The sequence below is a fragment of the Anabrus simplex genome, chromosome 2, assembly GCF_040414725.1.
Source record: "Anabrus simplex isolate iqAnaSimp1 chromosome 2, ASM4041472v1, whole genome shotgun sequence".
Taxonomy (NCBI): Eukaryota; Metazoa; Arthropoda; class Insecta; order Orthoptera; family Tettigoniidae; genus Anabrus; species Anabrus simplex.
Genome location: NC_090266.1, coordinates 667,207,161 through 667,225,837, shown reverse-complemented (window position 1 = coordinate 667,225,837; position 18,677 = coordinate 667,207,161). Strand labels below are relative to the sequence as shown.

The window sequence follows — 18,677 nt, the reverse complement described above, 5'->3', positions numbered from 1 at the left end:
CGTTAACTATTGTTTGTTGTGATGTGCTCTGTGTCTTCTGTTACCACTCATCTCCGATAGATAGGATTACTGCTGCGTACCGAGTAATTTTTTAAATTTGCTTTACGTCGCACCGACACAGATAGGTCTTATGACGACGATAGGATAGGAAAGGGCTAGGAGTCTGAAGGAAGCGGCCTTTGTTTTAATTAAGGTACAGCCCAAGTATTTGCCTGGCGTGAAAATCGGAAACCACGGAATACCATCTTCAGGGCCGCCGACAGTAGGGTTCGAATCAACTATCTCCCAGATACAAGCTCACAACTGCGCGCCCCTAACCACACGGCCGACTCTCCCGGTCATACCGAGTGTAACAGCCTGCCTGAGTATTGGCGGGAATTAGATGGGGAGTTAGATAACTTTCTTCTTTAGCATGCCATTCCTCTGGTTCATAAATTTGCTGATACTACTGGTACGTAACACACTGGTTCATCATAGCATTCGAGCTATTCGATCCCTACTCTGAGACACTGGTTACAATGAGCAGTGTGCATATTTAACGGAATAACGGCAGAAGAGTGCGTTTTTTCGTTTGATCGAGTTTTTTACATGATTATATTGCGTTTAATCGCTACATTCCTACTGACGTTTTTGTAATGACCTATGTTGACTTCAGTTAGGAAAACCACAACGTCAGTCTTTCTGAGAATCCCGTAGCGAAGCACGGGTACATCAGCTAGTGGAATATAAGATGTTAAAAATGGTCTACAATCTGTAGCGGAAAGTTTAATGTTATATGGAGCTGGACTATTTGTGGGGGTGGGGGAAGAGGGAGGAAGAGTGAGAGATCCAAAATTATAATGGGATTAGCAAACTGTACGGCAAATTGTGGGGCAAGACTAACACGTGAAAAGGTATTCAAGTTGACATTCTTAAAATAATTTTGAAATATTGTTTTAGATTGTTAATAATAATGTTATTTGTTTTACGTCCCACTAACTACTTTTACGGTCTTCGAAGACGCCGAGGTGCCGGAATTTAGTCCCGCAGGAGTTCTTTTTACGTGCCAGTAAATCTACCGACACGAGGCTGTCGTATTTGAGCACCTTCAAATACCACCGGACTGAGCCAGGATCGAACCTGCCAAGTTGGGGTTAGAAGGCCAGCGCCTTAACCGTCTGAGCCACTCAGCCCGGCTGGTTTAGATTGAAAAGAGGAGAGGGTGGTCATTTTCTGCAGAAGACATACCAGCATCAGAGGGGTCAATATGCAGGAAGGGTATCGTACTGGTTAACCAAAGTGAAAAGTGTACTAGAGAGGTTGGGATTCGGAAGTTATAGGCTGAAGGACTTCGAGATGGTTGAGGCATTGCTGAGCAAACACAGTATTGTACGACTTCGGGAAATTCAAAGACTGTGGTTAATGTCCGAATGGTGAAGCAGAGCGACCCTCTCACAATTCAATAGGGTAAATCAGGGTATGAGCATAACTATTGTAAATGTAAATAGAAGAGAATTTGGTTGATGATGGGAATTTATAAAAATAAGGTATGGGTCAGGGAAAAGGATTCAGTTTCTTTCTGTGAGGAGAAAATAGTGAAGAATTGCACTTGCTGATATCTTTAATTAATATCATTATTCATTTAAATGCTTCCTTCCCACTTATAGCCCTTTACTATCCCACCGTCGTCCTAAGACCTACCGTATCTGTGTCCATGTGATGTAAAACAAATTGAAAAAAAAGTACCGGTTAAGCATTTTTTCAGTTCTCTTCAATCATATAATTTACCACTTTTCCTTTCCATTAAGGGAAATCATTTTACAAGTTAAAATCCCAAAGCAAATCAAACATTTCATAAAAGCTAAATAAAAAGTGTCATAATAGGCTGAAACCACAACCGAGTGTCGTATTTCCGTTTGTAATCACGCTTAGAAAACAGCGATGATGATGATGATGATAATAATAATAATAATAATAATAATAATAATAATAATAATAATAATAATAATAATAATAATAATAATAATAGGCTAATAATGGCTTTACGCCCCACTTTTACGGTTTTCGGAGACGCCGAGGTGTCTATTTTCGCACACGAGTTCTTTCATGTGCCGGTAAATCTGTTTACACGAGGCAGACATATCTGAGTAGTACCTTCAAGTATCACCGGACTGAGCCAGGATCAAACCTGCCAACCTGGGCTCAGAAAGCCAACGCCTTAACCGGCGATGACAATATTTTGTCTAAAACATTTAAGCTCATTAGGCCCTTTCAATTGTGAAATTACCAGCGTTTCGCCCCAGTGTAGCAGTGGACTCATCAGTTTATAAACTTGTGCATTCGCACGGAGCATTACCTGTCTTGCCCTTCTCTTCCCTCCTCTGACGCAAGGCAACGGGCAGCGGCTGGTTCTCAGACATAAGAGGACAAACTGGGGCAAATATTCATTTATAGGAAGGGGAGTTAGGGACTGGAATAACTTACCAAGGGAGATGTTCAATAAATTTCCAATTTCTTTGAAATCATTTAGGAAAAGGCTAGGAAAACAAAAGATAGGGAATCTGCCACCTAGGCGACTGCCCTAACTGCAGATCAGGATTGATTGATTGATTGATTGATTGATTGATTGATTGATTGACAAATTAAATATTTTGTCTACTTTGTCCCCAAATCTCGCCAACGCTTTTAGGTCTAAAAACACTCTCATTCGCTTCGTACGAGAGAACATTTTCGGTCGTTGGGCAGAATTACGCCAATGTCCTAATCATTTACACAAAATATATGTCGTTAGAAGGTTGTCTTAATATGAACAGTAAATAGATTGTGTTACTTAACTGCACATGAGCACCGTCCTCTTTTATCACGTATTTCTCCTATATTTACTTATGCTTTTTGGGCTTTCTTTTTTTCTTTTTTGCTGGAAAGAAGAATCGCAAGTAGGCTATACTGTAGTCTCTGAGAATGATTACATGTAAGAATTTTAAACCATATCAATATCCACACAGTTTTAAAAGTCCCCTGTTTACTTTGATTACTACAGCGGAGCGAACATTTTGCCAAACAGCTGGGATTTCAACATACTCCGCTCAATGCAGTCATTCTCCCGCAGACGGTGGCGCCGCTGCTACCTCTATGGTATCAACTATACGAGCCCTGTCTAGCTGTCCCCATAGGTCGCGCCAAGTCCCGTTGAAGTTCGTCTAAAAACCGCCTCCAGATCGATCCAGCACGCCTGGTTCGCCGAAGCACGGTCCGCGCCACGCAAAATAAGGCACATACGCGCGTTAATACGTTTCTTTGCAATGGCATCATTTATCGCGCAACACGAGCTGAGCCACGCTCCGTCTATTGCCGCCTATACATGGTGTATCAGAACTATACCGACAAATCAGGGCGCGCGATTCAAATTGACGAACATGCCGTATATGCTATGCCAGAGAGCGAGCCGCTGCCCATTGCTGTGCGTCAGGGGTGGGAAGGGAAGGGAAGAGAGGGAAAGTGAGAAGGGTAAGACAGAGGTAATGCTCCAAGCAAATGCACAAGTTTATCGTTTACCAAAACGTCCCGTAAGGACATGAAGAATAAGGTCTCATCGTTTGGAGATCGGATAGAGGCATTCCTAGCTCACCTTAACCAAGCGAGTGTTGCTGCTAACAGTGCTACCAACTCGTACTCCATGATCTCCGCTTGAACTTCACTGATTTCCTAGCTACTGTTGGACCTAAATTGGTCTCTATAAATGATAAGTTAGACTCACTGCAGCGAACAGTGAAAGAGCAGGAGGAAAGAATGGACCAAGCAGAGCAATACTCCAGGCAAAATTGCCTCCTCATCCATGGGATCAGTGAATGCCCAGAGGAGGATGTAGCACTAAGGTACTCAATCTTGTGAAGCAGAAGCTAAACATCAAGTTTATCATAGATAGCACTGACTGCTGTCATAGGCTGGGGTCCCATAGAAGAACTGTTGCTGATGTTCTAACAAGAGGGAAGAGAAATTTACTCGCTATCGTGAACGCAATGTGGTCTGTCTGACTAAATACGCCCTCAAATGGATGTATCTTCTTTCAGATTGTCTCACTGTCACTAAGAAAGGAATGCTCAACAAGGCGCATGAGCTGGTGTGAAGACGGGTCTGATCACATGATGGTCGAATAGTGATAATGGACAATGGCGAGAAGAAACATTATTGAAACACACCCGCGGAGATGGACATACTCCTCAATTGGCTAGAAGCACAGGTCAAAGCTTCCACATACCCAACTTCATTCTCTAGGTTTGGTGTTTACATATTTGTTAAACATTAGTGGGCTGAGTCTATTGCCTTGTTTGATTCTTCTTTCCACAGGCAATTCACCTGACATTTTACCATCCATGTAAACTATTCCCACCGGTTGCTCATAAACACTGTTCACAGGTACCCTATTCACTGCCAGAGCCTTGTATGGAGTCAAATGCAGCTTTCAGATCCAGAAAAGCAAGATAGTGGTTCTGTTTCTTTGGCAGTGCTCTTCTGTATTTTTGTCCTTATTGTGTAGATGTACTGTAGTCTTCCCAGCCGATAGGGCGCTTGTTCCTCTTACATACCTTCCACCACCTTCTTGAGTCACCTTACCAGTATGCGAGTGTAGACTTTGTACGCTGTAAATAAAAGGCAAATGGCCCTGTAATTACTGCAATTGCAGCTGCCCTTTTTGTGTTGCAGGTGATTAGATTCTTCTTCCAATCCTCCAGTATTATGTTCTCCTCCCACACTCTCTCAAACAGTTTCGTAAGTTGCTTCACCACCTCCACACCACTGTAATTGATTAGCTCTGGAGCTAACCCATCAGGGCCTGCCACTTTCCACGTTCTTCGTTGGTTGATTGCCCCTTTATGCCTACACTTCTTCAACATGTCCTACTTCTTGATCTTGCATTTCTTCATGACATCCAAAAATAATTCTTCCCCCTTGGACTGGCACAGTTTTTTGAAACATATGTTCATAATGTTTTCTCCACACTTCAAGCCAGTAACATAGCAAGGATAGGTCAATGGGTGGGGTTATAGTTACAAAATGATGACAGAACACAATGAAGGTGCTTGTGCGTGTGTGGTGCGTGCATGTAAGATTTGTCATTACAAGGACACTGATACAAGTGAATTACGTTGATATTCAGATTGCAGTACACTACAAAACATATATTAAAATGCAGAACAAGAACAATAGGATCAAGGTCAACACTTTTTCAAAGAATGGTATCGGTATGTTCCAGGGGCGTATTCTCCTTGAATGCATGCGTTATGATAACACAAAGAACTGTCTGATGTACGATTTTAGGTTGTTTTAAGTAAAATATTAACGATTTCATCTCTCAGAGGTTCAAAAGGTCCGCGCAACTGTACTAGTTCCGTTGCTTGACTACGTGTGGTGCTGGTGTAGTCTCGCCTTCTACTCCTCTCTAGGAAGAAAGAGACAGCATGGCGGAGTTAAGGATGCAAGGCATTCAATCTTAAAATTGCATTCGGTGGCACACGTAGTTCTGAAACCCTATGAACGATGTCGCTGCAATTGAAACTTGGTCAGAATTTGTCACCCCATACCCGTGCTACCATCTGTTATCAACTTGGAGAAAGTCGACATGTTTACAGCGAACGGGACCCACAGATTATCCCCCAGCGAGAACCCAACGTGACGAAACTGACCAATGCCACTGAGGTGATTTTCCTCCAGTGCTTCAGTTGTGGCTAACTAGTGAGTTAATTCATTGTGTGTTTTGCTGATTAGTGAGTTCATTCTGTGTGTGCTGTTCCTGTGCTATTCGTCGTTTTCGGTCTTTTATTATATTTTGCGCTTATTGTGGTATTAACGATGGATGAGTCTAAAAACGGATATAATTGTAAATCAGTTTACTGGCCGTTCGTTTGATGAAAAGATTCAAATAGTTCAAGCCGGGAGACCTCTACCTTCCCTCGTATATTTCTTCTTTACCGGGCGAGTTGGCCGTGCGTGTAGAGGCGCGCGGCTGTGAGCTTGCATCCGGTAGATAGTAGGTTCGAATCCCACTATCGGCAGCCCTGAAGATGGTTTTCCGTGGTTTCCCATTTTCACACCAGGCAAATGCTGGGGCTGTACCTTAATTAAGGCCACGGCCACTTCCTTCCAACTCCTAGGCCTTTCCTATCCCATCGTCGCCATAAGACCTATCTGTGACGGTGCGACGTAAAGCTCGTGGCAAAAAAATTCTTCTTCTCCTTCTTCTTAATCTGCTTACCCTCCAGGGTTGGCTTTTCCCTCGGCTTTTCGGACTCAGCGAGGGATCCCACCTGTATCGCCTCAAGGGCAGTGTCCTGGAGCTTCAGACTCTGCGTCGGGGACAAAACTGGGGAGGATGACCAGTACCTCGCCCAGGCGGCTTCACCTGCTATGCTGAACAGGGGCCTTGCGGGGGATGGGAATATTGGAAGGGATAGACAAGGAAGAAGGAAGGAAGCGGCCGTGGCCTGAAGTTAGGTACCATCCCGGCATTTGCCTGGAGAATTGGGAAACCACGGAAAACCACTTCCAGAATGGCTGAGGTGGGAATCGAACCCACCTCTACTCAGTTGACCTCCCGAGGCTGAGTGAACCCCGTTCCAGCCCTCGTACCACTTTTCAAATTTCGTGGCAGAGCCGGGAATCGAACCCGGACCTCCGGGGGTGGCAGCTAATCACACTAACCACTACACCACAGAGGCGGACTCTCGTAAATTTAAAAATAGAAAACAAGAATTGTGTACGCACGTTCAATCCAGGAACTTACAGTAAAACTGTTTGGCTCGAGTTCACTTACATGTAATTAGGGTGAGTAGAATTGAAATTTACTTAATACATTGTGTTAACTGCATGGTTACTAGTTGCATGCCTCAGGGCCGTTTTCCCCAAATGAGTTTAAACTAGGTTTATTTTAATCTGGTTTAAGTCTGAGTTTAAACTAACATTCATTTTCTCCATATTGGTTTAAACTTTGTATCAAGTTTAAACTTGGTTCAAAGTTAAACCTTCTATATTGTTGGTTTAAACTGCTATTTATATTCAACCTTCTTGACATTTTATTAACGTATCTGTGATTTTCCTAGTAGAAGGGTTAGTTTCGACTACCGGTACTGCAGCACTTTACTAGAAAACATACTAAAATTATAACCTATTATTAGCATTAGAAAAATGGGAGAATTTATTGAAGTCTTTGGTTAAATAGGAAATAATTTTGACGTGCAAGTGAGGTTAAGAAGCCACATTCCAACAAAAGTTTACAATCTTGGAAAATCGGATGTAACGGAGTTTTTTTTTTTAAATGGATTTATAATTCATAAGCGAAAAGCAAGGATTGTCTAGTATCGAAGAAGGATTCATTTAAAACGTCAACTGCACGAAATAATGCTATTTCGCTAGAAGCAATGATTCTGGTTGCTTTAAGATATGATGCAGCAGGCATTTTTCTTATTAACAACAGGGACCACAGACCTTAAATTGCAGTCTCCTTATAATATTATATACTATAAAATACTGTTGGTAGTATGAATACTGTAATGTGAAGCATAAAAATACTCCTACATAAGTCGTGTAATACGTCAGCTCTGCATGAGGTGCCTGGTGGCTGTGGTCGCTAAATCGTTAGGTCAGCATCATCCGAATCCGTGACTAGAAGGTTCGAATCCAGTTTGTCGAAAATATTTTTACCATCAGAATGTTGACCGGCACGGTAGGAGAGGCGGTGGTAAACAATTTCTAATCGCTACCGGTAGATTATATACTTATAGGATCAGAAAAACAATAAAGTGTTTCATGCTTGCTAGTAAACTTGTAATAGAATAAATTATAGTTAAGAATGTTTCATCGTAACTATTGCCAGCATACCAGCAATAGAAATATTAATGCTATAGGGAGAAGAGTATTATGCATACAGTACGACATATCGCAAACTTGGTTATGTTATAAACGAATATGGAATCAAGTAATACATCTCCAAATAATACATCCTCAGTGGTCTGTCTGCTGGATCCAAGGTTTGTGGGATTGATCCCGGCCGAGGGCAATAGATTTTAATAGGAGATAGATCCCGAGCATGCTTGGAATTTGTTTACTTGAAATTCACATAAATGTTGATTTTCTGAAGAAAGGAATACCGTAGGCAAATTGCTGAAAGACCAGGACTTTAATATTTCAATGTTCCCGTGTATTCCGTAAGACAATACAGACATCAAAAGACACGTATTAGGCCAACGGTACTTGTTTATGGTAAAGCATGACAGAGAAAAATAAGATACCGGTATAAAAGTGCGTTCCAAGAAATTGTAGACAGCAATAGGTAAAATTATATGGCACAACACTTCGCACAAATGTAAACAATTTATCAGTAAAGCTAATATCCATCCGAATTTGTTCTTTATTCACTACGTACGATAGCATTAATTCGCCACAAACAGCTGATATTACAAAAATGTCGGTCATTGAATTACTTGGCTCTGATTGGCCAATTCCAATCGACAATGCCTTCGACTATTCCTTCAGTGCAGCCAACGTTAGCGCCAACGACAGCTCGCCCGTTTAAACTAAACGAGTGTCAGAAATTGGTGGAGAAAATGGACGCAAGTTTAAACTAGGTACTAAAGTTAAACAGGTTTAATTTATACCAGGTTTAGCTCAATTTGGAGAAAATGGCCCTCAGTGGAGATTCCAGGATACGCCACTGGTATGTTCAGTTTACAATACAAAATCCAACTTTCAAGGCTTCTTAGAAAAGATTCAACAGATCTGTTGGTTCTACAATTAGGTCTCTGTATGTTTATTTAGTTTGTCAGATTCTGTTTATTTTCTTTTTTGTAGATTTTCCATGGGGTCCCCTGCCCCCACAAGTCAAGCAACATGGCGGTAAACAGTGATTTAGTTTTTTCTCCGAGTGGTGATATGTTTGGTAATAATATGTGTATGAAGTGCAATGGATCTATTCACGGAAGTAATGCTAGTCTTAATAGTCTTAATGCTTCTTATGAGTACGTATTTAAGAATACGTTTGATAGCGAAGTGTCGGATCCGGTAGACGATCTCGTTTCCGATAATCTCACTTTGGACTCCTCGCATTTGAGGTTTAGAATAAGAGATCTTGAACTTGAACTCTCATCCAAAGATGAAATAATTAAAATGTTATCAACGGATCTAGAAAATGCTCTGCTGGAATTGAAGAACTTTAAACAAAATAATGTTGAAATGCCGAGACAATACGAAAATGATTTTAAAGAGGTTAAGTCGAAGAATGTTAGGCCTAACCGGAAACATGTTGCATTATAGTAATATAGTGACACAAAACAGTTTTCAAGCATTATAATGTAATGATCATGAGGCAATCATAGAACATGACTCAGCTGCAGTGTCGAAAAAAAGAAGGAAAAAAAAATCCCGTCGGCGACCGGTACGTAAACAAGCCCGTACAGTAATAGTGGGGGACTCGATGTTAAGAAATGTTGGACCCGAAGTGGAAGAGGGAATTGCGTACTGCTATCCAGGCATACGAGTGGGTCAACTTGCTGAACATGTAAACAGTGACAGTATTAAGGAAAATCGTGAAGCCCTGATAGTTCATATTGGCACAAATGACCTTCATAATTTCTCAACACCTAGTGACATACCTAATGGCCGAAACTGATAGGCTTATTACTGCGATAAAAAGGAGGTTTCCAGCTGCAAAGCTTTGTCTCAGTGGCGTTTTATATCGGCATGATGTTGATTATCGCTATATAGATGCTGTAAACTCCACTCTTGACTGGTTATACCGAAATGGAGATGTCCTTTTTGTCGATGGTAATAGTTGGCTTAGAGGTAGTGATTTTAGAAAAGATGGGCTACACCTTAACAGAAAAGGAACCTCTAAGTTTGGTAAACTTCTCAATAGAATATCTAGTAGAATGCTCTCGGGAAACTAATTAAGAATATGAGGGGGGATGCTAATCCTAATGGCAAAAACTTAAGTGATACAGAAAATGATTTAGAAAGTAAACTTATATCAGGAATACAATACAAAATGTAGATAGGGAATCATTTCACTGAGATCAGATACACTATACTAAGAAAGCACCAAGGTTAGTTGAACACTTTAGAGGATAGGCCTACTATCAAAATGTAAATTGACTTCGAAGCAAACTAACTGAACTTAAAATTTCTTCATGTTTAGCTGACTATGACTTCATGGTATTAACTGAAACAAACTTAAATGATGAAATTAGTGATGTGGAACTCGGACTCGAAACGTATTCAATTTTCAGATGTGATAGGTCTTCTTTAACGAGTACGATGGCATCCCATGGGGGGGGGGGGGTTAATGATCTGTATTAACAAGAAGTTTAAACCTACTCTGATACCGTGCATTAACACAATTGAACAGTTGTTTGTGTCCCTGACTTTTAACACCACAAAATTTATCATTGGTGCTGTATACATTCCACCCAAGTCTTCTGTCCAAAAATATTTCGAACATTGCAGTGCTGTTGAAAAAAATATGTCAAATCTTGACAACCATTTATTGCTCATTATTGGCGACTACAATCTACCACATCTTAATTGGATAGTAAATGAAGAAACATCTTCTGGCCTTATGTCAGTAGGTAACCACAGTATGCAGTCCAGTTTAGTTGTAGACACTTTTTCTTATCTATGTTTAAATCCCAAATTTTCTGAATCACTTTCTCGATTTGGTTTTCAGTAACTCCAGTTCCATTGAAGTAAAATCTAGTAATGAAAGCATTGTCTCTCTCGATAGACACCACCCAGCATTAGAGATTTCTTTACCTATAAATGAGCCATACAATTCCTTGCCTGCTGATAGTTTTTATTTTGACTTTTTAAATGGTGACTATAATGGACTAAATTATTATCTGTCACCGTTCAGCTGGAAGGAGATGTTTCAAAATGTATCAATTGATAAAGCAGTAGAAATCTTCTATTCAGTACCAGTACTACATTATGGCATGGAACTTTACATCTCTATACGGAATTTTACGACTCCCAAATTCCCAAAGTGGTTTAATCGTAAATCGAAGTCCCTGATTATTGAAAAGAAGAAAGCACACAAGCAATACAAAATATCAGGTCTCAATAGTGATTATCAGCATTTCTCGAAATTAAGAAATGAATGCAAGTCTGAATCTAAATCTTGCTATACAATGTATGTCTCCAACTGTGAACAAAGTATTACTTCCAATCCACAGAAATTCTGGCAATATCTAAGTTCTAAAAGGTCATGTAATAATATTCCTTCAACAATGCATCTTAATGAAGTTACAGCAGATATTGGAGAAAATATTGTCAGTCTTTTTGCTAACCACTTTTCATCCGTTTATTCTTCTTATCAGAATAGTAGTAGTATGTTATATGATTATCCTTTCTCTGTCAATCTATCAGTTATGAACATTAGTAAGGCAGAAATTTACAACAAACTGATATCTCTGGAATTAAAGAAAACTGTCGGACCTGATGGTGTTTCAACGTACCTGCTCAAGTACTGCTCATTTATTTTATGTGAAGCACTCTTTTATCTGTTCAACTTATCATTAAACCAAGGCGTTTTTCCAGTGGAATGGAAGAAAGGATTTGTTAGTCCAGTTTTCAAAAATGGTGATAAAACTGACATAAAACAATATAGACCAGTTATAATTTCTTCTCATATTTTCAAAATTTTTGACTCAATAATTCTTGACAAAATCACACCTCTCTTTAGAAACATCATCATTGATGAGCAATATGGATTCTTTTCAGGACGGTCAACCTGTAGCAATCTTCTTTTATTCTATCAGTTCCTCTTGGATGCAATAGAGAACCACTCCCAAGTGGACTGCATTCATACAGACTTCTCAAAAGCTTTTGACACTGTCGACCACGATATCTTGCTGCAAAAACTAACAGGCTACGGAATTAATGGGCCTCTCCTCTCATGGTTTGAATCGTATCTTAAAAATTGCCTGCAGATTGTTAAAATAAGGAATCATATTTCTGCACCTATTATTGTTACCAGTGGAGTTCCTCAAGGGTCTCACCTTGTGCCCTTACTTTTTACTCTCTACATAAATGACATTAAAAATACACTTAAGAATTCTGAATTGCTTTTGTTTGCTGACGATGCAAATTTTTTTATGCAAATTAATTGTCCACTTGATTGTTTAAAACTTCAAGAAGATTTACATCATCTGAAAAGTACTGTATTCAAAATGGGTTGAAACTTAATCATGAGAAATGTAAAATAATATCATTTTTTAAAAACAAGAAGAAAATATCATTTCAGTACAAATTTAGTAATAACAACATTCTAACTCCTGTTTCACAAGTTAATGACCTTGGTGTTTTATTCAGTTATAACCTATCGTTTAATGAACATATTGAAAATATTTGTAAGAAAGCATTTCAAAGATTGGGTTGCATTACTAGATATTCTAGAGAATTTTCAAACTTAGCTACCCATCGATTGCTGTATGTGTCTATGGTACGCCTTATACTAGAATACTGTACACCTGTTCGGAACCCTTCTCATCAGACCTCTATCCATAGATTAAATTCAGTACAACATAAATTTCTTCGTTTATATTCATTTAGAGCAGGATTCTCATATGATAATGTTGATTATACATCCTTACAACAGTCCTTACATATGCATAGCCTGTCACAATGCCATGAATTATTGGATACACTCTTCATTTTTAAACTGATTCATTCCTTGGTGAATTGTCCACAACTCCTTGCAAAAATTAACGTACATGTACCAGACAGACGCACAAGGTTCAAGAATACATTGTCTACAAATTGGCATAGAACTAACTATGCATTCAATGGGCCAATTGAACGAATGTCAAGATCTCTAAACAAAGTGGATATTGATATATTTAACTGCTCATTGTCAAAATTGAGAAATCACTTACATAATCTCCAGAATTGACTATTACTTTCCTGTGATTACTTGTAATATAACCTGTGTATATATCTGTACATATTTTTCTACTTATACTCTATTGAACTTTCTTTTTAGTGTATTTTGTTTTGTTTATTCTTCTCTATTGTTATGTAAAATGGTATTACCATTAATAAAGTATTAACTATTAACTGGCATTGCCCCTGCTTCAAGCACTTTTATCTTCTCTGATACAAGGTTGTTCCACTCCTTAATGGTTCTGGTCTGCTGCCCAAATTTCCCTCCCAGAGCACTAATTGTCTTCCAGAAGCTTCTTATAATATTCCTCTAGCAGTGGCAGTTGGTAGCTGAGTGCACAATGGATATCGAAGGGGAAAGGGGGTTTTGACTTTACTTTGAACTTAAAAATTTTGTACCTGAGGACTTGTATGATTTAGAAAGCAAAATGGCTGCTTTTAGATCACATCAAAACAGATAGGTCTTACGGCGACGATGGGATAGGAAGGGACTAGGAGTGGGAAGGAAGTGGCCGTGGCCTTAATTAAGGTACAGCCCCAGCATTTGCCTGGTGTGAAAATGGGAAACCACAGAAAACCATCTTCATGGCTGCTGACAGTGGGGGTCATACCCATTATCTCCCGAATGCAAGCCCACAGCTGCACACCCCTAACATACATATTTATACAGATAGTTCATCTCTCTTTCAAATGAGGAAAAAAGTTATGCACATTCATTCTACAGCAGCAAAATGTTTGAAGTCAACAGCAGGAACTAAAATGCAACATTCCTTGTCAGGGGACAAGGGAGATAGTAACAGTGATTTCAGACCATTTCATATGGTCCTGATTTTTGCTTCCTTGTATCCTCATCTTCACTAAGTGTGCATATTGGGTCTTTCTCTATTCATTCTGAACTTCCTTTAGCCTGATCCCTCAAATTTCTTTGTCCTAGGTTTAACTGATCTCGTGAACCCAGTTTCTACTACCAATAATCTGTGATCTGGTGAAAGCTTAGCTCCTTGAATGACCTTTCTCATCCATGTTGTTATTAAATACCTCAGGGTAAATAAAGTAGTTCATGATATACTTAGAATTTCTGCCTTCTATCTCATAGGTGATTATGTGCACTTCTTTGTGAGGGAAGGAGTTTCCAGCAACAGTTGATCTCTAATACATTGTCGCCATAAGACCTATGTACTGTATGTCTGTGTTGCATAAAATAAACTGAAAAAAATCCAATAGAGAATTCTATTAAGACCCCCTGCCATTCATTCTCCTTTAGGGTCTTCTCTCCACCGTAATTGGCCACCTCCTAGTCCAGAGTCCTTTGGAATTGAATGTAAAATTTCTCTTTGTCTCGTATATGTGTACATTAGTACTGAAAGCTATTATTCCAGAGTTAACTGGCTCCAATCCACTCACTTTAGTTTCAGGCTGCTTGCTGGTAATTATACCTACCTCTTCCTTTGCCCAATAATCCATTCCAACTCCAGATTACTATAAAATGTATCCCTCTTGCAGACTCTTCAGTCCCTGTACCAGTTCTACTTCTTTGCTGGTCTTTATATTCTACCAAATTCGATAGCTACAGTAGCTTAAGTGCGGCCAGTATCCAGTATTCAGAAGATAATGGGTTCGAACCCCACTGTCGGCAGCCCTGAAGGTGGTTTTCTGTGGTTTCCCATTTGCACACCAGACAAATGCTGGGGCTGTACACTGATTAAGGCCACAGCCCCTTCCTGTTCCACTCCTAGCCCCTTCCTGTCCCATCGCCACCATAAGACCTATCTGTGTCGGTGCGACATAAAACACCTTTTAAAAAGCAATTCTTTATATTCCATGTTCAGATCTTGCCTTCCATTTCCGTTGCTGTTGTCATCCAGTTTTTTTTTTTTTGCTATTTGCTTTACGTCGCACCGACACATATAGGTCTTATGGATACGATGGGACAGGAAAGGGCTAGGACTGGGAGGGAAGCGGCCATGGCCTTAATTGAGGTACAGCCCCAGCATTTGCCTGGTGTGAAAATGGAAAACCACGGAAAACCATCTTCAGGGCTGCTGACAGTGGGATTCGAACCCACTATCTCCCGAATACTAGACACTGGCCGCACTTAAGCGACTGCAGCTATCGAGCTTGGTATCATCCAGTTCTGTCCAGTCTGAGGCTACTGTTGTTTCTCTGAATCATTTATACCTCCACATGGGAATTAGCTTATATTTGTATCCTCTGAAGACAGGGTGGCCCAGATATACCCCCAGGCACTGGGTGTCCATTTTAATCATTTATGACAAGCATGGACTACATTGGGACCATTCTTTAACCCCAGTCACCACATGGGAATATAAGAATATATCACTGCATAAACACTGACCCATTGAGGTTCTTTTCCCTTTCCTCCTTTTGTGTTTGTCATGCGTCCCTAGTCCTTTTCACCTGTATTCATCCTCATCTTTTGTCTCTTCTCTTTTCCTGTGTTTATCTAGCATTCTTCTTGTTCCACACTTCCCACATGAAGATTGAAGACCTATCAAGATGGCCTCTCAATGAGCATGAAGCTGGGAAGCAGAAACGAGCTTGTCGGGGGTTGAGAAGAACTGCATGTAGAAGAACTGGGATTGATGAGAGTGCCCATCTATTTGATGATGGCAGTGTATGAAGATATAGAGATTGTCCTTGTCCTTTCTTGTTTTCATGTTTGTTCTTGTATTATGTGTTCCTATTCATGTTCCTGCCTTTCTATACATGTCTTGATATTAGATGCTGATGTATTGCTAGATTATATGATGTGTAAAAATTTCAACGGCATTATTCTTCAATTGTACTGAGCAGGTGATAGAGAGGAAAATAGAAGTATCTGAAGTAGGCACAGACATTTTGGAGTATGTAGGGAATAAACAGAAAGGGATTTCAAGAGAAAACAAGAGTTGATGGTTAAATTCAGTGACGGAAGCTGGAGGATAGATGTTGAGAAAAAGGTAAACAAAGCAGAGATTGAGGACTGAAACAAAAATGAAAGCTGTGACACTCTAATGATTTAAAAAAAAAAAAAAAAAAAAACCATAAAATTTCTCAGCTGCTGTTGGTGGATAAAATAAGAAATCCCATGTAAGCAGTCAGTTTTACAACTATTGACCAATAAGAGCAAAATGACGTTCTTTTGTTTTGCAAGAGGCAATGTACCTTTGCTGTAGAAAATATTCATAATCTTCATGTAAATTATTTCTTTACTCTATACTCTTTACCATTTAAGGTATAGCACATAATTGTATAACTTTAAAATACAGATGAAGGATCCTATTGTAACTCTTGTTGTATCAGATATTTTTACACATATCTAACTTATTGAGCTTTTTATGTTATTTTTCTGAGGACCCGTGGATCAACCCTGCCTCAGAACAAATTTTCACTCCAGTGGAGACTTTTCCTCTGATCATCAGCACCTTGGCACACCTCGAGCACCTGTTTGTACATTCTGTCTGGGTAACCAGAAAAAAATGGTAAGACCAAATGATATTTAAGAAATTAAATACCATATGTTTTTTAAACAGTCTTACACTTCTGGTTGTTTCATTAATGTTCAAAACTACTTACAAACCTGCAGGTCAAATACTGTAACAAAAAGTTATCTAGCTTCTATTTCTAGGAAAATTTAGTTGAGTAGATATTACAATTGTCTTAATTTCACCTGTACATTTACTTCTTTATAATAACCATGAAGCTCAGGCCCTGGCCACATGAGCAACATTTACTGCTAGAAAGGATCAACAAATGAAGCAGCATTACTCTCACAAATGAGGTAGCCATATCAGAAATGTAATTACTGCTCTTTGGAGCATCAAATGTTGCAACCGTTGGGTGGCCACATGGAGCCGCGCCATCCTGTCCAGTATTTGGTTCTATTCCTTCCTTCAAGCTCCGGATCCTTGCATTCTTCATGAACAAATGACTTAAGAATAACAATCCAGGCATTTAATTTCATACGACTATCTTTTTAATGTTCACTCTTCATGTTGTAAATATATAGTTGCTTTTTGGACTTCCAGAATTTGTTCACTGTCCATAAACTCCATTACAATTCACTATCAAAGGAAAACAAGACTTAAGCATAAAGTAAAACACACGATAAACAAAGCTCGAGAGGCCTGGTGAACTAGTGACAGTGGACGGAAACCCATCTGTCTGTGACACGGCCTTGAAATTACTCCATCCCCCAAGGAACAAGCATTACTTACTGCTCAACCTTACCCCCTCCCACTTAATTCTATAATAATCATTTCTTGAGCTTCATTTGTTGTAGATTTTGAGCAGTACATGTTGCTTTTGTGCCCATAGCATTATGGATACAATATTTATTGTTGGTATCCTGATGATTACATTGAACGGTCCCTTATTTACTGACTAGTAAAAAACCCGTGCTTTGCTTTGGTATTATACCTAAATTTATAATTGAATGCTTAACATTTTATATATAATCCACCAAAATTCGCGATCTGATGGCAAAGTTCCTCCCATTTATTGATCTTTCTTTCCAGCATTCTATTTCATACTTCCTGGGCTAGCTCCAGGTATTTCGCCCAGTCAGTTGGGTCCCTAAATCTTTGCCATCTTTTCCTATAAGCACTTTTTATATGGATCAAATCCTTGAGGAGATCCGGCATGGTGCTGTCTTGGGTGCCTTGGTGGTACTGAACCCGCGGCTGGACTGCATTCATAGTCATTACCCGGCCAGGACCTGTTTCCAGCGCGGTCCACATATTTTGATGACGGTCCAGAACATTATTATTATTATTATTAGGGTGAGAGATATTAGTTGAATTTAGGTTGTTATTATTATTATTACTATTGCTGTTCTGGACCCCACAGCAAGATGCAAGACCGCTACTTGGCGATAAATTACATCTGCTACCATTGTCATTGCTGACAATGTGACCAGCACCATTGTCGCGCGTAGGCAAGTGTGCAGGATTTCTGGCAATACGAATGATGTACTTCCATCCATTATTGACCTCATTATAGAGGTGAACAATTGCATGGTCAAATGTGTTAAAATTTTTATTTATATGCCAGGAGAATCTACTGTAATCTAACTTTAAGTTCTCCAAAGGAAATGATGGCTCTTGAAAATGAACCCAGGAAAGATTTAAAATGATCAGTTTATGATCAAAAGCAAGTACGTTATGAACAGTAAAATCAATTGGTCTCAACTCCTTTTTCCACCCCACTGTCGTTAAGTTGATTCCCTCCCTCCCCCCCCCCCCCCCCAAAAAAAAAAGAAGGCGTATTTCTGTTTAAAGGAGATTCCAAATACCAATGTTCATGTCTGTTACCTTCAGTTTTGAGATATAAGTATCCCCATAAAAAGAATTCACCTTTTTCAATTCCTTTCACACTTTCCCCCTTAAGTGAATGTTCTGGAAAAAAGTACTTGTTTCTATATTAGTAAAGGATCTTCTAAATAACAATTACCTGCCTGTAACATCTTCAGTTTTTGAGATATGTGTCCTCATAAAAGGAATTCAACTTCTTTTCACCCCGGCCCCACAAGATGATTTTTCTCCAAAAATGTGTTTTTCTTTGTTTTTAAAGGAGATCCAAATACAAATTTTCATGCCTGTAACAACTTTAGTTTTTATTAGGTGTAAGTATCCTGATTTCTTTTTAATGCTATTTGTCTGGGGCATCGACCTAGAGAGATCTTTTGTCCCTACTTGCACCATGTGATATGAACCTGCGTGTAATTGGAATGGAGGAAGTGTAGAGTGTTGAATGTGAGGAAAGGAACGTTA

General features: G+C 39.4%; 1 protein-coding gene across 4 annotated transcripts in view; it reads left to right on the top strand.

The window, feature by feature from the left end:
• LOC136863020 (basic helix-loop-helix transcription factor scleraxis) overlaps positions 1-18,677 on the top strand; it is a 157,697-nt gene that overhangs the window by 121,020 nt on the left and 18,000 nt on the right. For 2 of the 4 annotated variants that reach the window (XM_067139328.2, XM_067139326.2), the window contains one exon: positions 16,261-16,388. The exons of 1 other annotated variant lie outside the window; for it this stretch is intronic. In XM_067139328.2, the coding sequence (XP_066995429.1) occupies positions 16,261-16,388 (128 nt within the window). Of the gene's footprint in view, positions 1-15,374; positions 16,227-16,260; positions 16,389-18,677 lie in introns of those variants that run through there. One more of the 4 variants, XM_067139327.2, reaches the window with a different exon arrangement.